We start from the raw sequence: 21819 nt of genomic DNA, 5'->3' as shown, positions 1-21819 counted from the left end.
TTCTACTCTGTGGGTCTCTTCTACTACACAATGAAAAGGGAATATTACCAGAAATTCAAGACTCTGCAACAGAATCTGAGGGGTATCTTTCTTAGAGCAAAATATGGATTTTCCTGTGCCAGTTCTTATAATCATTCAGGGGAGAACCTTTTGCTGTGGCCTTCTTACATGTTATTCCACTCTTGGATGAGTTGCACGTCAGCTTTGTGTGTGATTCTGTTGTTGGGACTCCGAAGCAAGATGGGGAACCCAACTAGCTAGCGTTCTCTCTCTCTCTGTGAGATCTGGTGGTTTCTGAACTTCCTGTGGAAGAAAAAAAAAAGTCTTGCAACACGGAAGTTCCCTCTGGGTGAGACTCTGGAGAGCCCTGAGTAATCTGACAGGGCCAAGATGAGCCGACGGTCCAAGCCAGCAGCCCGAGGGCAGACGGAAAATGTGCCTTCCTATCTCCTTGAGGACCACGAGAACCAGCAAATGTTCGATCTCTTGGGAAGGAAATGCATGGTAATTCTGTTATCATTCTGGGGTGGAAAGGCTGCAAACAGAATCCTTTTTCTTCCTTTCAATGGGGCAGGGGGAGGAGTTTTGCTACTGGGACACCCGGCAGGTAGTGGTAGCTCGCATAAAACAATCCCGTACGAGAGACAAGCACTCAGTTCAGCACCCAAGAGGCAAGTCAGTGTCTTTCCACCCAGCCTCTGTCTTAGCGTTGTGCTGAAGGTAAATGGTGGTGATGATGAGTGACAGAGGGTGGGTCATTCAGATGCCGAGAGGCACGGCGTGGCTGGAGCATGAGGATAAGAAGGTTGGGGAGCTTGAAACGGGAGCATCAGCCATAGAAAAAGTTCCTCTTTTGGACTACAGTACAGTGCTCCGAATACCCGGGCCAGCATGGAGTCGTACACCCCCGAATAATGTTGCTGATATCTGGGGATACATAAGGTCTAGTCTAAGAATAACCCTCCATAGCATTTATCTCTCCCTCAAACAACTCTTAGCTTAGTTCCCATGTAGGGATGTTGATCAGTCTTAATTGGCTTTCCCCAAACTGGTGGCCTCTAGATGTGTTAGACTGTCTTGTTACATGATCCCCAATCAGCATGCTCATAAAAATTGTACCCCAACAGAACTAAAGAGCCCTTGGCTGAGGGTGGCATTTCCATGCTTAAACTGTCTAGCACTAATTTTGAAATAAGAAGGAACTTGGCCAGGTTAGTTTAACACCAGGCAGATCATAACTCCTTTGGTACAGGTTGCTCGCACAATGATCTCTTAGTCCATTTTACTCATTTCTCTGCCTTCTGTGTAGAAGCAGGCGGAAGGAGCTAATTCTGAGACAACAGCTTGAGGGAGAATATGTACTGTATGTAGTTCATCGTTTTGATGAACTGCTTTGCCTACAGGAAATGGAGAGAGAGAAAAACCACTTCCTCAAAAGGCCCTGTGTGACAGCCTGGGCAGTAATCATGATGACATGTAAGAAGCCCGGAGGTGAGCCTGTGAACCATTACCACCCCCAGTAATGCTTGAAAATAGGCTCTTCCACCCCACCTGGAAATACAGGATGGGAATATTGGTTGTTGCAAATGAGCATGTTGCCAGGTAACAGTCAGGCCTTGTTTTGAGGGGTATACCCACTCATAAAGAAGTTCAGTGGATATGGTTTCCTTCCAAGAGATGTTGCACTCTTGAAAGTGGATTAAGGCACTGGTTCTTAACCTTGGGTTACTCAGGAGTTTTGGACTGCAACTCCCAGAAGTCTTCACCACCAGCTGTCCTGACTGGGGTTTCTGGGAGCTGCAGTTCAAAAGCATCCGAGTAACAAAGGTTAAGAACCACTGGATTAAGGGATCCTTCGCCTCATTTAGAGACGTGGCACACCCTTATTTTAAAACAGCCCCCCCTCCCCAGATCTGACGTATCCTAAAGTAGTAATTCCAAAATATCATATACCACATAATGTCTTGGATTCCAAATAACTTTACAGATCTCTTGTATAGGTAAGACCCACTGAGTTTAAAAAGTTCCTGTGGGGTTCTCCCTTTTCCAGTCACCTCAATATCCCTTGTTCAGGAAAGTTTCTGAGTCTCCAGAAAAGGTTTGTGAGGGGCGGCACAGATGGTTGCCGCTGAGATGAGAGCACAGGAAACTTTCCGTCCAAGAATTTCCTGTCGTTAACTTGTCTTACAGTCCAAAGTGACGAATGTCATATACTCTATGCTATAGCTATGGAACAGTTTTATGATGCTGCTTTCCATTCTCAGGTTAACTAAAACCTCAGTTTTATTGCAGTGTTGGAATAAAGTTTTGGAATAGATTTTATGGAATGAAAATATAAATGTGAAACTCTTTGCATACAAGACTGGGCAATACTTCTCTCATTTGCACGTCACAACCTTTTTATAATAAAAATACCCCCCAAATGCTTTTGATGACTACAGTTGGGGTGAGGCAGTCGCTACGTAGTACATGATCCGACTTCTTGGAATGTTTAGATTTTTAAAATGCATCCTGGCGTGCTCTGGTCCATGGGGTCACGAAGAGTCAGACACGACTAAACAACAACAACAATGATAAGGAAGACAAAGGTACTAGTGGGTGGGTAGGCGGAGGACAACCAATTCATACAAATCAAACAAGGGAGGAAACATTGAATGGCAGACAGGTGAGCTCCCATTTAAGCACATGAACTGCAAAAGGACTAGGCATGCCCCACAGAGCTACAGATGACCACCTAATTTAGATTAAGATGAACTGCCATCTAAACGGAGAAGTTAGAAAAAACAGTTGTGTGTCTGTTTGGCAGAGGAATTCCTGTCAGGTCCAGGAAGAGAACAGCCGCGCTGGAAGAATCATGAAATCTGCAGTCTTGTTGAGGTCTCGGATCTTACTGGGTTTGTCCGTCCAGACACCCACAGACATTTTTGTCCTTTTCTTCCCTTTCTCTCCTCTTTTTAAATTCCCTCCTGTTGTTCTTGAAGGGTGGGGAAATTTAACTCCTCAGCACCGGAGCTGCCATAGTTCCCTTTGCCCTCTGGTTCTGGATGGGGTGCGTACTGAGCAGGTTGGTCCCCATCGAAAGAAGAGAGCTGTCTGCTTAAAACTACACCAGCTGGTTTATACCTACAGAGGCAAAACGGGGAATGGTTGTTAAAATTTAAACTGAATAGCGGTTCCTTGTGCCCAGGTGACCTGTGTGCCTCCTGACTCCACCATGAGCTCCCTCCTTGAGGTCCTTCATCTTTCAGTGGGACTTGCCCTACTCAGCTCTTCAAATAAGAAGAGACTTAAAAAAGAAGACTAAGATGGGGGAACTAGGAGGATGTGCGGCCACCTTAATGTCAAAGGAATGGCAGGGAAGGCCTGCTTGTTGCCCTGTCTGTGATAAGAGACAGTGGAAGAAGCCATCAGACATCAACCTTTCTGCAGATAGATGTTGAGGGCAGGGTCTTTCCTTGCTTATAAATCTCCCTCTCCACATGAAGAAAAGAGAGCTGCAAAACCTTATGGCCCCTCACTCATTGTCAAGACATTTTTTTAAAATTTTTTTTGAAGGAGCAGACGTGGTTCACACCTTAGAAGAGACACCTGTCCTCTTCCTACAAGAGAGTAAAGGCAGATAGTTTGTTCCAACGGTTGTCATCTCTGCCCAAATTAAAAGAAGCAACATTTTTAAAAATGTGCATGAGGAATCAGGAATGGCTTTTTAGTCCTTGTGAATATTGTGAATGATTGATCTGTGTAAAGTTTTCAAAACTAAGCAATTTTCAAAACTAAGCCGCTTGTTGAGAGAGGATATATGAATGAATATTTAATATTAGTTCTAAAAAAAAATTAAAGGGCGGAGGAAGGATCCTATATTTTAAGGGACGTTTTGATAAAAAGAAAAACAAAATATTAAATTTAGTATTAAAATAGTACAGTGCAAACATGGCACTTTGAAAAAGTACATGCAATGATTAACGTGAGACCCGAGTTCACACTCTTGCTGAGCCATGGAAATTAATGTGGGGTGAAAATGATAAACTGGTCTCCAAATATCTCACATACTGTACTTAGAAAGCCGTAATTGGGTCATCATGAATTGGAAGCAACTTTATTTATTTATTTATTATTTTATTTTATTTCATTTATTAGATTTATACCCCACCCATCTAGACCGAAGTCTACTCTTGACAGTCCATAAAAAATGACTCTTGTGTTTCTTCAAAATAACCTTGAAGAAGTGAGAATTATGCCAGGTATAGCTTAATTTACAGTTGCATGATAATAGAATCATAGAAGCGTGAAGTTGGAAGGGGCCTACAAGGCCATCAAGTCCAATCCCCTGCTCAATGCAGGAATACAATCAAAGCATATCTGCACTCACCAACTCTTGAGGTAACTGGTTCCATTGTTGTACTGCTCTAACAGGACCTTTTTAATGAAATTCAAGTTTATGCAAGCTGATAAGCTTATACTCACCACAATACCATCTTCTTCCCATTTATTCCCACATAATCTTTCCTTTGTGATGTTCGATTATGTTGGTCTGGAGCCTCCTCCCACTTCTAGCCTCCAACTAGCCTCTCCCATAATTTTGCATGTTGGATTTTACAAGGATTTTGGCTTCTTGCCAGAGACATTGCCCTTATCCTTATTGTTCCTCCAATCACACAATTTATTTTATTGCCTGTTAATAATACATTGTATCATCATTGCCACACACCAGGGAAATTTAGCCTTTTCCTCTGTAATGGCCAGTTCTATTATTGCATCTTGAAAAGACAAAACCCAAGAGTACAGTAGGACCCATGTATCTGTAGTGGGTTGGTTCCAAGCCCCCCCCCCTGGTGGATGCTAAAAACCCTGGATAATAACAAAAACTACAGTACTGTATTATAATAGTGATGTTATAAGTAGAATGTTCTCTGGCTCCCTCTAGTGGCCAGTTCTCATAATATAATGTAAAGATGTATAGTATTTCTGGGATTTTTCTTTTAATAGTTCTAATATTTTCAAACCATGGAGAAGTGAAACTACGGATAATGATCCCACAGATACAGAGAACCTATTGCACTTTCCTTACTGCTTAGGATTGCTAAAAGACTGCCGTTAAGCTTTTTTAAAAAATCCTGCCCCAATGCCTTTAAAATGCTTTCAAAGTGTTCTTTAAAAGTTATTCTGTCAAAACACTGATAAACAAATTAAACTATGAAAACAGTGAAACAAAGGCAGCGGACTAAGGTGAGGGAGAGGTTCAGAATTTGGTGGTTTTTGGTAGGCAGCCACTACCGGTGCTTGGTCTGTTACCACATGTGGGTGCCTTGCTATGTTGCGTGATTAGTCCAGATAGGAAATGAAGTCACACTTGTTGTTTCTTGACAGACCATGGCCACCACAGTGGCTCAACTGTTGCTGGCCGTGCCACAAGGCAGCAGAAACTGGTCCAAGCAAGGCGCTGGCATCCTGTGCTTTGTGAAGGATAACCCAAGACGTTCATACTTCATGCGCCTCTACGATCTTAAGGTACCCACGCTTTGGTTCTACTGTGATCTTGCCCTGCATCCCACTCTCACCTGAGGCAGTTACGGATGTGCGCTTCATTCACTAGCATAGGAATGCAGGTAGGGGGGATATATGGCACCATCAGATGTCTTTGGACTTAAGATCTCCTCATTAATCACAATGGACCGTTCTGGCCAGGACTGATGGAAGCAGTGGGTCTGGCAAAGTCTGGGAGGTGGCACACATTTTCAACCTCCTATTGCAAGTAGGAGGGCCTCATCCTGTATTCCTTCTATATCTCATAGTGGGAGGTGAGAATGGAAAGACCTGGGCATTGACTTACACCCTTTGTAGTTTCTTTGCTATTGTTGATCAGATTTCAAACAAATGGGATATTGTATGGTCGTAGTTCCCGAACTGTTTGTTGTGGTACCCCAGGGTGCTGCCAAACCCAGCCAGGGGTGCCGCAGAATCCTCAAAATACTCATGCCGGGTTTCTCCCTACTCCCTTCCTCCCTACCCTCACCCAGAGTATATGGGGGGAGCTGCATCCAGTGGCCTGTAAGTCAAAATTTTTTTAGAACCATTGTTGTATGATGTAGGAATATCTAGGAAGAGGTTAAAGGAAATTTGAGAAATGCTGCTTACATATCAGGCATGAATGGCTTGTGGTCTACCTGTGAGGTGCCTGATGGTAACCTACTTGGTTTTGCAGTTCTGGACATGCAGAAAAAAGACCTTGTGCTTTTATTTAGTACAGTGGTAACATGCACTCAGTGAGTGAAGTTCATTCATTTTTGTTGCGCAACTGCTTTGCAAGCACTGTCATAATTCCTCATAGATGCATTTTAGCCTTGTGGAGATGATCCTGCAGGCTATCTTGGTTCAAAAGCCAGTGTTGGGCTCTGAGTGGGGAGACCTGGATTCAAATCTCCATTCAGCCATTTAGCCCACTGAGTGACCTTCTGCTTGATAGTGTCTCTCAGCTCAGCTTACCTCTCAGGATTCTGTGGACAAGCATGTAAAAGTGGTCTATATCCTTTGCTTTGATTTCCAATGTAACAAAAAAAGGAATTGCTTTCCAATATGGTCAAGTTTCAAGGCTTGTTACTAGTGATGTCACAGACTCTGGCCAATAGGGTTCTATAATATTTGCAAAGCCACATTCCACATCATCCTTATTGAATATACACGAGCACATATTTTTATATGAAAATCCTGATAGACTTGTTTCCTTTAAGTAAGAGTCTATAAATTTGCACTGAGGAGTACTCCTGTGCAGGCCAAATGGAGGGAAGTAAATGCTTTTGGTGTAAATCTTTATTGTAGTCCCTGGTCTCTTGCACTGTTATATTTGGAGAAAGAGAGATTGAGAGAGTAGGAAAGGCAAACCATGGAGCAATGAGTATCTCTGTGTATTATTTTTCTTTGTTGCAGGATAAAAAGATGATCTGGGAGCAAGAACTGTATAATCAGCTGGTTTACACTGCTTCCACTTCCTATTTCCACACTTTTCCAGGAGATGTGAGTATTGGATTATGGATGAGTGCCTATGTGTACACATGTGAAGGACTGCTAAAAATGTCCGGAGACTCCTGCCAGAGGAAAAGGCTAGCTCAGGGATGTAGGTATCTGCCAGAGGTTGGGAGTTCGATTCCCCACTGTACCTCTTTGACAGGGGCTGGACGTGATGATCCATAGCGTCCCTTCCAGCTCTGCAGGTCTAAAATTGTTGCTGCTGTTGTTGTTGTTACTACTACTTGTGATTGAGAAGGCGTATTGTTGCATTCCCTGCTGTGTTGTGTACAGAAGCAAAGTGTGCTGCTTTTGCTTCTGAATTTCATGGATGCAACAAAATATATTTATTTTGTTGTGTCCATGAAATTCATAACATATATTCGAACATCCATCACTGTGGGGTTTTTTAAGTGCCTGTCTATTCAAATGAAATATGATGATATGCCACCAACAATGCCTACTAGTCATTGTGACATTTTTGTGACTTACAATTACTGTCATACAGGATATTGATTCTGCTGTTGAAGTTGGCCTTTGTGTGGCTGGGTTCCATCACTTCATTACATTCACGGGTTAGGATTTTCCATCTACATGCCATGTCCAACCTTATCCTGGCCCTAGGTTTTGCATCATCCTTGTGCAACCCACTCTCCTACCATCATTGTTTTTAATTGCCCATATATCCCCCTTTTCTGGTATCCTGCTTCTACCTTTTCCCCCATATGGGTCAACGCTATCACAGTCTGCTGATTCCACTGTTCATGCCACTGAGGCTGGGGAAAAGAACACTCCCCAGCCCAGGAGAGAAAACATCACCAGGTAACTCAATGGTGCTGTTGCCCTTCCCTGTTAGGAATTCTTGAGCCCAGTACAATTTTATTTTTATTTTATTTATTTAATATATATCCCGCCTATCTGGACCACCGGACCACTCTAGGCGGCTTCTAATACAAGATAAAACAATAAAACACAAAAATGTACATAATCATTCAATAACAATTATAATAAAACAAAATAATATCATCAGCATATTGATGACACAAAGACCCACACCCCCTGATTACCCCTCCCAGTGGCCTCATATAGATGTTGAACAGCATTGGGGAGATGCTCGACCCCTGTGGAACCCCACAATTGAGACTCCACGGGGCCAAAACGCTCTCCCCAAGCTGCACACTCTGGGAACGGTCCCCCAAGAAGGAACGGAACCAGGCAAGTGCCAAGCCACCAATTCCCAACTCAGAGAGCCTCCCCAGGAGGATACCATGGTTGACAGTATCAAAGGCCACCGAGATGTTGAGGAGGACCAACAGGGACATTTTGCCCCTGTCTGCCTCCCCCAACAGGTCATTGTATAGGGCGACCAATGCCGTCTCTGTACTGTGGCGCAGCCTGAAGCCCGACTGAAATGGATCCAGGGCGTCTGTTTCATACAAGAGCACCTGAAGCTGGTCGGCCACCACCCTCTCAACCACTTTGCTCATGAAAGAAACATTGGCGACGGGCCGATAATTGCCAATTTCGTCTGCCGCCATATTAGGTTTCTTTCTTATGGGCTTAATGATTGTCTCCTTAAGGTCTCTTCCATCTGCCCTTAAGGAGACACTCATTAGTGTGGCCACCACCTCCTCTTGATTTGACGCTTCGCTTATCCAATTAGCGAAGAATGATCGACATACAGCCTTTACCTTAGTCAGGTAAAGTGTCACTATTTGGCTTCAGCAGTGTGTGTGTGTGTGTGTGTGTGTGTGTGTGTGTGTGTGTGTGTGTGTGTGTGTGTGTGCGCGTGCGTGCGTGCGTGCGTGTGTGTGTGTGTGTGTGTGTGTGTGTGTGTGAGAACGGACAGCTGGAACAGTCACAGGAGACACTTTTTGGAATGGAATCCATTGTAGAGTCTCTGACAGTGTCAGTAATGACAACGAGAACTGCTGTAATGGTACTGATATCTATTATTTATTACAACATGATCAGTGTTTATCTACTGAGTATGGGAGGGTCCTTGTCCTAAGAGGCTTACAGTCTGTATTTGACAGAGATGAAACAAGCGAAGAACGGGAGAGGAGATGAGGTGGGAGTAAGCAGAGAAGCAGTCTGCGGTTGTTTTACTTGAGCACAAAGAGTGGGTATAGCTCGATGTGTTGGCATACTCGGTTGCAGAGCCGTGGGCTGGGAGTTCCCATCTATGCTATGTCTCATGGGGAAAGGGCCAGCCAAGATCACCTGGAGCATGTGTGGATGATGAGGGTCACATGTCCCAAATATTGACTTGCTGTTGCTGGGAATGGCTATAGGCCTTTAGTACAACAGAATCACCCTCTTGTTGCTTGCAGGATTGCACAGTTGGGCTAAACTTTGCTGATGAAAAGGAGGCATATGCTTTTCAACAAATGGTGGATGAGAAGATCCAGAAGAGGAACCAGAGGATGGGTAGGTGGGCATTCCAAGTGAGGCGTTCTAATAGAATTGGGCTCTTTGCTTTGGGAAACATTGGCTTCATTTGAAACAATTGCTCTGCAAAAAACTCTATTTTGGGCTTGCAAGACAGAGGCAAACCAAAAGGCCTATGGAATAGCTTTTTCTCCCTCCTTCCATGTCACCAGCCTCAGTTAATAATCTGGCTGCTGCATTTTGGGCCCACTGGAACTTCTGAACGCTTTCTGTGAATATGCAATTAGTTTCTCATCAACTGTTGTTGTATGTCAAGCTATAAGGGAGATGGATCAGGGTTTCTGAAGACAGTTTGAAGTCATATGGTAGTCATGTGGCTTTTGGGTCAAGGTGTGCATTCTCTTAGGAAAACCTTTAAATCTGTTCTTAAGCTGTGTCATATATAAGTTGAGAGGGCTACATGGGCTTTTAGAATCATTGCATTCGAGCCTTTGTCCCGTACCCTCCTACCCTTGAGCTGGCAGCCTTTCACAGCCACTAGCTGCTGCTACTGCTGTTGCTGGCGTGTTATTTCATTTTAAAGGCCACTTTGCCCACCCCACCATGCCCTGAATCAGCAGGGAAGAAAAGTCATGCAGGGGGAGGACAAGGGGTCAGGCTCACCCTCCCCGCACCTTGTATTCCAACAAGGACCAGCCAGTGCCTTCCACAAGCAGGACCTGAGTCACTTTTACCTTCTTCCTAACCCTCTCCTCCTTTTTCAGAATCCAGGCAGCTGCCACCACTGCCACCTCCGGTCAATGGAGGTATGTCTTCTGCCTATCGTTTCTTAATCATTGGTGTATGTTCCGAGTGATCAGAGCATGAAAAGAACCTCTTATAACAAGAGTTGAGCCCTATTGCTGTGCTCATCATGTGCTCACTCTATTTACCAGGCAGAGTTTGGGGAGTGTTGCTATAAAGATCACCCGGATCCTAGGAATACGATTTTAGAACATGGGGACAGTTGTTGGGATAAAGTTCCCAGAAGCTGGAGTTTTAAAAAATGATATAGCAAGAAATTGTCCCGAGGCAGTCAGTGCTTTACTATCACTATTTACTTGTATTTTTGCCTCGTTAGACAGAAGAACCGGTCTTCTTCGTTCATCAGCTGGAGTGGACTCAACTGGTAGGTAATTTGCAAGTTTGGATGACATAGAAAAATCTATCTACTAAGAAATGTATTTACTGAGTGTGACTATACAGTACTGTATAATGGTGGTGATGATGATGATTTGTATTCCTGCATTGAGCAGGGGGTTAGACTTGATGGCCTTATAGGCTCCTTCCAACTTCACTATTCCATGATTCTATGATGATGATGATGATGATGTGTCATCAAGTCAATTTTGGTGACCCTTTTCACGATTTTCCAGGTAGAGAATACTTAGAAGTGGTTTTACCATTCCCTTCTTCTGGGAGCGCCCTGGGACTGTGCAGCTTGCCCAAGGCCACACAGGCTGGCTCTACTCATAGGAGGCACAGTGGGGGATTGAACTCACTAAGAATGCAACTATACTGTCAGCTACCGTGGTCTTTGCTCTGGTCACAAAACAGATGAATTCAATTTTTTAAAAAATCATCACATGACACAAAGACCAATTCAGTCCATCACTTTTTGTTCCCAACATGGAGCATTTTTCCCTGCTGCTAAAGGCTTTTATATATTTCAAGCAGGAACAATTTGAATTTACTTCTCCCTGTATTATCAAATTTTCATTCTGCAAAAGGACAGGGGGCGTGTATTGGGAGGGGTTAGATGTGATGTTTAGGGACCACGGTAACACCGATCCTTATGATTTGTCCCCCCCCCTTTTGAGTTCAGCTCTGAGTCATTGTTTTAATATATTCTCTGCAGAAAAAAAAATTAGAAAGTGAACCATAAAAGGATTGGCAGAGGTGGGAAGGAAGGAAGGAAGGAAGGAAGGAAGGAAGGAAGGAAGGAAGGAAGGAAGGAAGGAAGGAAGGAAGGAAGGAAGGAAGGAAGGAAGGAAGGAAGGAAGGAAGGAAGGAAGGAGGCATATGAGCTGAAATGTGGATCACATTGTGAGTGGACACTGGCGCTGTATCAATCTGTGCCCCCCCCCTTTGATCACTCAAAGTAAATGGAAGTGGAAGACAGGCTGCAGATCAAACCGCCGCAGTATATCAGTGTAGTCACAGTCTACTTTTTTTATCCTGCCTCTTCAAATGTAAGAGTTCACAAGGCAGCTGACAAAGATAACATGGAAACCTGAATCCCATTGTTTTATTGATTAAAATAATAGAATTGGAAATTGAAATTCGCTTTTAACTGCTAATTGGGCAGGGAAGAGTTTTAATTTTGGATGCCGTCCATTATTTTACTGTATATATTTAATTGTAATAAACATCAGATCCCTTTGACATCCGAAGCGGAGTGAAACAGGGCTGTGTCCTCGCACCAACACTTTTTGGGATCTTTTTTGCTGTCATGCTGAAGCATGCCTTTGGAACTGCAACAGAAGGTGTCTATCTCCGGACTAGATCAGATGGAAAGCTCTTTAATCTCTCTAGATTGCGAGCGAAGACAAAAGTCCAACTGAAATGCATGCGGGACTTCCTCTTTGCAGACGATGCAGCCATTGTTGCCCACTCTGCTGAAGACCTCCAACAACTCATGAATCGTTTCAGCAAGGCCTGCCAAGACTTTGGACTAACAATCAGCCTGAAGAAAACACAAGTCATGGGCCAGGGTGTGGACTCACCTCCCTCTATTACCATCTCCACACAAGAATTGGAGGTTGTTCATGACTTTGTGTACCTTGGCTCAACCATCTCTGACACCCTCTCTCTAGATGTCGAGCTGGATAAACGCATTGGGAAAGCAGCCACCATGTTCTCTAGACTCACAAAGAGAGTATGGCTCAATAAGAAACTGACAACACATACCAAGATCCAGGTCTATAGAGCCTGTGTCCTGAGCACACTCCTGTACTGCAGCGAGTCCTGGACCCTTTGTGCCCGGCAGGAAAGGAAGCTGAACACCTTCCATATGCGTTGCCTACGACGGATTTTTGGTATCACCTGGCAGGACAGAGTTCCAAATAGAGTAGTCCTCGAACGAGCTGGAATTTTCAGCATGCATACATTACTGAAACAGCGACGTCTACGCTGGCTTGGGCATGTTGTGAGAATGGCTGATGGTCGGATTCCAAAGGATCTCCTATATGGAGAATTAGTGCAGGGAAATCGCCCCAGAGGGAGACCACAGCTGCGATACAAGGATATCTGCAAGCGGGATCTGAAGGCCTTAGGAATAGACCTCAACAGATGGGAAACTCTGACATCTGATCGTTCAGCCTGGAGGCAGGCAGTACATCACGGCCTCTCCCAATTTGAAGAGACCCTTGTCCAGCAGGCTGAGGCAAAGAGGAAGTCACAAAGGAAGCAAAACCAGGGAGCTGGACAGGGGACAGATTGGATTTGTCTCCAGTGTGGAAGGGATTGTCACTCTCGAATTGGCCTCCTCAGCCACACTAGACGCTGTTCCAAGTCCTCCATACAGAGCACGCTACCATAGTCTTTCGAGACTGAAGGATGCCTACTACTAATAATTTATTGAGTTTTTAACTCATTTATCTTTCAATAATTTGCGAACTGCCTTGCATCCCATAATAGGGAGAAAGGCAATATAGAATGAAAAGGAAAGAAACATACAGAGTGAACAACTGCAAATGATTTCCAGTGATGGCAACCATAAAATTTTGTTAGCTGGACAAATTGTGTTAAACATGATTTACATAGATAGGTAAGGTAAAGGTAAAGGTTCCCCTTGACATTTAGTCCAGTTGTGTCTGACTCTAGGGCGCGGTGCTCATCCCTGTTTGCAAGCCATACAGCCAGCGTTTGTCCTTAGGCAGTTTCCGTGGTCACATGGCCAACGCGACTAGATACGTTACCTTCCCACCGTGATGGTACCTATTTATCTACTGTACTTGCATTTGCATGCTTTTGAACTGCTAGGTTGGCAGGAGCTGGGACAAGTGACGGGAGCTCACTCCTTTGCATGGATTAGATCTTACAACTGCTGGTCTTCCAACCTTGTAGCACAGAGGCTTCTGCGGTTTAACCTGCAGCACCACCACGTCCCTTTTACACAAATAAATAATTCCAAAAAGATGTAAAATGTTATTTTGTAATGAATGTAGTAAGACTTGGTTAGTCACAGTTGGAAATTTCACTACAGCCACCAACCAGTGACACCTCAGATATGTAGGCTGCAGTACTACACATAGTTCTAAATTGTGAAGAGTTCATGAATTGGTGGGCACTGCAGTGGCAGGAGAGAAGAAGTAAATTTGTGAGTCTTCACAGCTCATCACTCTGTCTTGTGTTGCCCAAAGGACCTGGAACACAGTCAAACTCCCTTTCGCCTGCTCTCCCTCTGGCAACTGTGAACATCCAGAATCCAGACATCACATTTTCTCGCTACCGAGGACTCCCTGTTCCCACCGCAGTGGATAAGAAGAAGGGGAAAAAGAAGATTTCTAAAGCTGACATAGGAGCTCCGAGTGGGTTCAAGTGAGTGCCTCCAGAAGAAATAAATACCTCTTCAAGGACAGGCAACAGGATTGAGGAGGATCTTTCCAACATTTCAGGCCATTTTAGGGAAAGGTTTCCTTCATTTCTGTTTCTGTGTGCCATATTTTCCCGTCAACGCTTGCATGTGAGATGATCTGAAACTTCAATTTCCACATACCACATGATGCAAGTTTGGTGTGAAACAGTTCAGGAACTCCTGCTGTTGCCTGTCTTGAATGATCAATGGATATAGTAACTGAAGCTGGTAATCTATCTTACTTACTTATTTACTTATTCATTCATTCACTCATTCACTCACTCACTCAGTCATTCACTCATTCAATTTGTATCCTGCTCTTATTAGTGCCAAGATACTACTCTGGGAGGATACAACACGTATAATAGAAAACAAAAACATTAAAAACAACAACAGCCTTACAAACAGATCCTCCCGTTACTGTTTAGAGTTGATGTACGGTATCTCCTTATGGTCTGCACAGATGCAGGTGCAACCCTGTAAAGAAATTTCAGGACAGCCCAAGGACACAATGGTGCACAGCAAATAGGAAGCAGATGAGAAGAGGCAGAAAGGCTTGGAAAGCAGGTTGAGGAGGCCCCAAAGCCCTAGTATAGCCACTCAGGTGCTTATGAAGAAATACGATTATTTGCAAAGGCTTTCACGGCCAGGATCTAATGGTTGTTGTGGGTTTTTCGGGCTCTTTGGCCGTGTTCTTCCTAACGTTTCGCCAGTCTCTGTGGCCGGCATCTTCAGAGGACAGCAATCTCTGGATGCCCTTGTTTCCTTGTCAAAGAATGAACTGACTTTGTGACTCAGGATCTGTTTGTTTGTTTCTCCCCCACCACATTCGTGATTAGCTTCAGGTGAATAAGGTGATGAAGTTGTGTTGGGCCCCCAAGACTAGTCAAGGTCCCATTGCTCCCCTTCTCACTTGGCATGGAGCACCTCAGAAGCTCCGAGCTCCTGCCTACCAGTTCCAAGTTTAGGGAATCACATCAGGTGCCTTTTCTGCACCTTCACTCTGATCCTGAAGCCATTACTCTTTGAAGCTGGTCCTATGAGGGGATAACAAATTGACTCAGAACTTTTACTGACTGGATGTCTTCTTTGTTACCCTTCCAGGCATATCCAGCACATTGGATGGGATCCCAACAGTGGATTTGACGTACGTAAATGGAGGAATTCATCACTGCATTTGGAAGGAGGAGGTTAAATGGGTGGAAATGAGGCCGTGGCCTAACATGGTTAGAGGATTAGACTCTGGAGTTACTACAATCCAGCATTGATGTGTGAACTGCTCATTTACCCCTTACTGAGTGAGAAGCAATGAGGTGCTTTTTGTCAGGATTTGCTTGCATATTCCAGTTTTAAGGAGTTACTGAACCCAGTTCATGCGCAGGCAACTTCAGTACAAAGCAAAAGCACAGAGGAAGAAATGTTAGTCTGTAGCTTTGGCAGGAAAAGGAGGAGATCTCCTGGTTTACTCACAATTCAGTGAACAAGCTTAGATGACATTCTTTGCTCTGAAAAAAAAAAGCTTCTGAATTAGAAGGTGCTGTAGGGGTCAAGAATTTAAATCTAAGGCCTACTCTGGCTTTTTTCCTTGCTAGTCTTCTTCCTTCCTTTCACCAGAGCTGGGTGATGGAATACTAGCTGATAGTAATTGGGGTGAGGGAGCAGGAGAAAGAAGTAGGAAATAAGATCCTTTCCACATCCGCTGCTTTCCATTTGAACATGTCTTCTCCAAGCCCTTGGTTTTACCTTGCAGCCATCCAAACTGCATTTCAGCTCTCATAAGCATATTTGTCCAGGGGAAGAGGAAGTAGCATGTGACTGGACTAAAGGTTAAACGCATATTCCCTCCCTCTTTTCTGTGCTCTGAATCTTTGTCTTTCTCTCGCCATCTCTCACCCACGCAGGCACAGATTTGCTTCTAATGTTTAGTTCTCCCTTGAGTTTAGGGCATTAAGTGACCCAGAAATGAGACTTGAAAGTAGCTGCATGATGGTATCTTTTCCCTTCCACGTGGCTAGCCAAAGAAAATTAATTCATATCCTGTCAATTCAGTTCTGACTTACTGGGACCTTCTCAGGTTTCCTAAGTATAAAGTCCTCAGAAGTGGTTTAGCAGGTCCTCTTCCCCACCCCTGCTGAGACTATGGAGCTTCTGCAAGGCTTTGTGGATGGCACGACCTGTAGTCTCACCAACCACACATGCTCCAAGTGAACTTGGTTGGCTCCACTCCTGTGAGGCACGACCCTTGACTCCTTATCCAGGCTGTCTTATTGAACGAGCTACCTTCATTCGAGAAACCAAGTAGTTTATGGAAAATAAGCGGATGGTAGCAACTACTCATAGTCTGCCTGTTGATTCAGTTTGCGTCTTCTTTTTATGGTTCCCATTCTCAGAATCACATAGAACAGTATGGCTGCACTTAAGACACTTCAGGATTTTGGACTGGTTTGGCTTTGAAGATGGTTTGAGGGGATGATAAGGGCGTGACTATGCATGACAGTCCCATAAGGCAGCAGTTTAGACTTCCTGACCTTTGAGTGATACTGTTCCATGCTGGAAATCAGAAATTAAACAGTAGTATAATAGCCTTAGTGCAATGATCAACTGGTCGTGTACATTGGCTTGCATTAAGCAGCCACGGCAACACAATGTTTGGCACACTCCACACGCACACACACACACAGACAGAGCCCTATCTATCTGTGCTTCTCTTTCAGGTGAATAACCTAGATCCTGATTTGAAGACCCTCTTCTCTCAAGCTGGAATCAGTGAGGCTCAACTGACTGATGCTGAGACGTCCAAGATAATTTATGATTTCATTGAAGGTCAAGGGGGACTGGAGGCTGTAAAGCAAGAACTAAGGCGACAGGGTGAGCTGCTAGGCTGGGAAGTTGTGGTAGCCTCTGTTATCTCTCATTTACCTTTGGCACCCCATCCACCCACCCACTCCCTGAGGTTGGGCTAGTTAAAGACCTAGCTTCTGCCCTGATCTGAATAACAACAGAGCACATATACTGGCCCTTCAAGTGCAGTCAACCCTATGTGGCAGGTTCTATACATTCAAATCCAAATGCACGCAATGACAACCTTTTTAGCTTGAACTAAGACAGTGGTACCACAGTATTAATTCTCATAGCCAACCTAGGCTACTTCTGTTATCCTCATTGTGAATGATCACTGTGCTTAGTCCCTATACTTGTCATGTAGAATTATCACAAATTATACTCCCCTCCCCCATATTTCATGACATTTCCCTTCACCCTTTCCTGCCCCTCTTCTCTGGTCATTACTCAACTGAGGGAAGCACATCTTGAATCTAACAAAACGGACTCTATTGAACAAAAACATATGCTGCAACAAAAATATATGCTGCAACAATTACATTACTGGATACATTTTTGTGTTGATTGTTTTTACTAATTTGGGTGTAATCTAAACAGGGAACCACATATTGTTAGCTTGATTGATTGATTAAGTGAACAAAATGTTAACATATAGAAAGCCATTCCTTTTATGTACAGGAATCTGAATGTTCATATATGTCTCTTTTTTTCCAGGTCCAAGCCACCCCCCTCCCCCACCCCCAAATCGTTCAGGCCCCCTTGCCCCATCTCCCGGGCCTGGCCGAACTGGTGCCTTACCCCCTATCCCAGGCCCACCAAATAGGGGAGTTGGCCCTTCCCCACCACAGTCCTTTCAGGGACATCCTAGCCCTCAGTGTGGGCCTCCTCTGCCTGCCTCGAGGCCTGGGCCAAACCGTCCTCCTCCTCCTCCCCAAGGTGGGGCAGCCCCACCACCTCCTCCCCCTCCCCCTCCCCCTCCCCCACCTCAGTTCCAGAGTTCTGCACCATGTCCACCCCCACCCCTTCCCTCTGGAGGCCTTAGTTCTCTGGGGGCTTCACCTGCTCCTGCTCCCTCCATGGGACGTGGAGCGTTACTGGATCAGATACGACAAGGAATTCAACTCAACAAGGTAGGACATCTTTGGGAGACTTGGTCAAATGCGTATCCCAAATGTCTGACTGATCATGTGAGATCAGGAAGGGAATTTTCACCTCACCTCTCCCCAGAGCAGATGGGCTTTGTCTTTCTTTGTGTGTTTTGCCCACTAGAGGTGTTGTTAAATACGTCAGTCATCAAACCTGCGTTTGTGTATGAGAAACATCTTAGTTGTAGAAATCTGTGACAATGGAGAAGGCAACATTAGATGAAAGAAATATGATGTGACATATACATGTGCTCACTACTTCTCATTTGACTAAGGCAGTGTTTCCTGACCTTGGAAACTCAGGTGTTCTTGGACTGCAACTCCCATAAACCCCAGCCAACACAGCTGGTGGTGAAGGTTTCTGGGAATTACAGTCTAAGAACACCTGAGTTACTCAAAGTTGAGACCCACTGGACTAAGGCCACATTCCCTTTAGGCTTGTACCACTGTAGATCATGGGCGGGGGACTGACACAGTGGAGTGCTTGTTAATAATATTTGTGCGACATCAAGTCAATTCTCACTTAGGGTGACCATTTTCAGGGTTTTTTAGGTAGAGAGTGCTCAGAAGTGGTTTTTCATTCTCTTCTTTGGGGCATCCTGGGACTGTGCAGCTTGCCCAAGGCCCCACAGGCTGGCTCTACTGGGAAACACAGTGGGAAACTGAAATCCTAACCAGGTCAAGGAAACAGTTAGGCCAAAGCTCTTCTTTCTAATATCTAGATATCCATATACAGGGATTTTTAAAATAATGTTTAGAATCATAGTTGCATGGTAGTGCAGCGATGTTATTGTGCAGCAAAGTAAATCAACATTCTACAAGACAATTCTAAAAATGAGGGCAGCCCAAACAAAAAAGTATAACTTTGAAACTGGACTTCAGGTGTGCACCAAAGGTGGCACAGTTGTAGCACAGACCTCTGTGTCAAATTTTGGGAGATTTGGTCAAAGGGTTTATGTGTTAGGATTTTTTAAAAAGTGAAGCTCCCCCCAATGCAGAAACAAGCAACCTTAAAAGTCCCCATATTTAAAATATGTCCTACAAATTGAAAAGACCAATCATGCTGCTCTTGAAAGAGAATGGTTGGTCCCATCCATTTTTTTAATTTGGAGGGAATCTGAGCTACAGGGGCTGAAATATTGATCCTCAAAAAGGTCTTTCAAAAGGGGACAACAGCTGCTTTGTTATAAGACTGAGCATGCATGGAACAAGCTTGCCAGCAAGAGAGTTTCAAATTTGCAGTTTCATAGGCAGCAGTCAAGATGGTCTATAAGATACCCTCTTGTGCTCACTACCATTCATACTTGTCAAAAAACAGACATGACAATTGCTTTGTGTTTTAGTGAGTAGTGGTTGATTTATGAAAAAAGGTCAGCTTCTTGGATTTTCCCTTGCTTGGTGTCACTTCATGAATGGTAGCAAGCACATGAGGTATCCTATAGATCATTTTGACGGCTGCCATTGGTGTTGTCAACATTCAGCCTGCCCTTTGCTATGTAAAGCCTTTTTCCTGCTGGGAACACAGGCACAAGATTGTGCAGCAATACTGGGCCATTTCCTGGCATTTTGAATCATGGGTATAGAAGCACAATATCCCACATTAGTAAACTAGAAGTATGAATATCATTTAACCATAGTGGTAGTGAAGTGGTGTAGCCTGGACAGGTTTACCATGTTATTGTGAAACAGACTTATATCTTTTCCATTTTACTGCTTTGTCCAATGTGTTATTCTAGGTTGTTGTATTTAGAGTTTATAGTGACCCTCAACACTGGGAGCTGTAATCAGATAGTTTATAATCCCAATCTGCATTTCAGACACCTGATGTGTTGGAATCACCACCACCTGCAGAGAGCTCGGAAGGCCTGGTAGGGGCTCTTATGCATGTGATGCAGAAGAGGAGCAAAGTCATTCACTCCTCAGGTAAGCTGGGTTGCTCATCTCCATATGATACCCCTCACCTTCAGGCAGCACCCATTCAAACACCTTTATCCTATACTTGCAATAACCCAGAGCTGTTTTGCTTATCTTGAAGAGCAATGGTGCAGCAAAGAAGGAATAGAAACCTGGTGGCATTTTGCTAAGAATAAAATCTTCAGTCCTGCATTGGTTTTGTTCCTGATGTGTGACAAGCACAGACTTAAGGAACAGAACAGAATGAAATCACACAAGTGGTATATGCACATGTGCGAGAATGGCTGTGGGTGGGTACACACAAAAGGACAAACATATGTATATGGGTGTACAGTATATGTACCGGCTGACATCATTCAGATAGGGAACTCATTCAGATAATGAATGTTTGGTGACCACACATACTCCCTTGTTTATATACACACATTCCCTTGGGAACTGTCATGGAGGTGCACTATTATAATGCTGTGTGGCATGGTTCCTGACATATGGTTGCCCTGTTCTTCTTTACGTACAGATGAAGATGAAGACAACGGAGAGGAAGACGAGGACGATGAGTGGGATGACTGAGTCCAGAAGGACACTTGGCAGAGAGACAACCCTTCCTACCAACCTGTTGTCATTTGAATGGCTGTGGACATTTTTATGTAGTTAGGCTGCTCTATAGTTATTGCCCCCTCACAATCTGTGCAGACTCTTCTGGAATCCCATAAGAGAAGGGTCGAAACTCTGTTTTTGGGTAAGCAGTCAAAGGCTATTCTTTTCCCATCCCCCCCTCCATCATTATTTTTGGTGCAAGGAGAATTCTCACTCCCTTACTCTCACCTGTGCATCTGAATGCCTTTGATAGTCTTAGAGAGTGGTAATCCTACCTCTTTCCCACCCTCAGCCTTGACAATGCCATTCTAATCACCTGTATTCTATTTTCTCAGAGGTGTATCATCTTTCACCCCACCCCCTCATCATCCCTTCCTTTTCCCATACCATCTAATCATGTTTTCCCCCTAAGCAGGTCCCCTTTTGAGGCCAACATATAGGTGTGCATAGAATAGGAATGTAAGCAAGCCCTCTTTCTTATAGCCTTGTCATTTGGTTCTGAAGTCTTATTTTGGGTTTTTTTCTGCACACATTTCTGAATGATGTTTTCTTCTGCATCGTGCAGGTTACCATTGATAAACTTTAAGACAATTTTCTTTGCTACCCTGCAAATGTGGCAGACAGACTTTCTCCGAGTGTAATGGCAGGAGCCTAAGGCTCATCTTGTCCAACATTTGTTCTGCCTTAAGGTTTGGGTCCTGCATGGATTTATGTAGCTGTTCTTCCAATATCCACACAATGTTTTGCTTATACAAACTACTGTGAATCTTCTGTGACTTTTCTGCCTCTTTGTGTTCAGTCTGGTGTGTCAATTTTTTCTTTTCTCTCTTTTTAAAATTTATTTTTAGTAGTGGTATGTTTGGCATTATTTTGTACCACTACTGTATGGTGGGATCAAATATATTAGTACCTTTGGTCTAGATGGGCGGGGTATAAATCTAATAAAATAAATAAATAAACAAATAAATACCAGTCAAATCTATGAACTTTGGATCATAGTGCATGACATGCCCGAATAATGTGACCTGTGGTAGTGAATTCTTCGTTCTTTTGCCTCCCCCCCCCCAGTAATAATACACATTTTACCCTTTTAAAAGTGGCAATGAATTGAGCACTAGTCATGAAAGAACAAAGTGGCTTTGTTTTTGATTTCACTGCAGCCCTGACAAATTTCTTGGAATGAGTTGTTCAAGTGATAAACTCAACAGGGGGAAATCCAATTTTTTTTAAAGGACTTGGCGCCAACAGAATAAAAAAAAAGAAGTATTGTAATAATTTCTCTCTAAACTGTAGTTTGGAGTGACTTTGTTG

The 21819-nt window shown here is 43.9% G+C and overlaps 1 protein-coding gene across 4 annotated transcripts; it reads left to right on the top strand.

The window, feature by feature from the left end:
* The first annotated feature begins 274 nt into the window (after positions 1–274).
* WAS (WASP actin nucleation promoting factor) lies at positions 275–21475 on the top strand. Of its 4 annotated transcripts, none has more exons than XM_072991329.2 (12): positions 276–504; positions 5368–5508; positions 6925–7011; positions 9336–9432; positions 10158–10199; positions 10514–10561; positions 13797–13974; positions 15116–15158; positions 16726–16879; positions 17567–17982; positions 19815–19920; positions 20429–21475. In XM_072991329.2, exons 1-12 carry the CDS (start codon positions 391–393, stop codon positions 20479–20481), a joined length of 1479 nt encoding a protein of 492 aa, XP_072847430.2. In that variant the 5' UTR covers positions 276–390; the 3' UTR covers positions 20482–21475. The 4 variants fall into 4 exon arrangements, with proteins under 4 accessions (XP_072847431.2, XP_072847433.2, XP_072847430.2 ...); XM_072991331.2 differs by lacking the exon at positions 276–504 and adding an exon at positions 1390–1491; XM_072991330.2 differs by lacking the exon at positions 6925–7011 and having other exon boundaries at positions 275–504.
* Positions 21476–21819: the final 344 nt, after the last annotated feature.

This window comes from Pogona vitticeps, chromosome 2 (genome assembly GCF_051106095.1).
Source record: "Pogona vitticeps strain Pit_001003342236 chromosome 2, PviZW2.1, whole genome shotgun sequence".
Lineage (NCBI taxonomy): Eukaryota > Metazoa > Chordata > Lepidosauria > Squamata > Agamidae > Pogona > Pogona vitticeps.
This window is presented reverse-complemented; position numbering and strand designations above follow the sequence as displayed.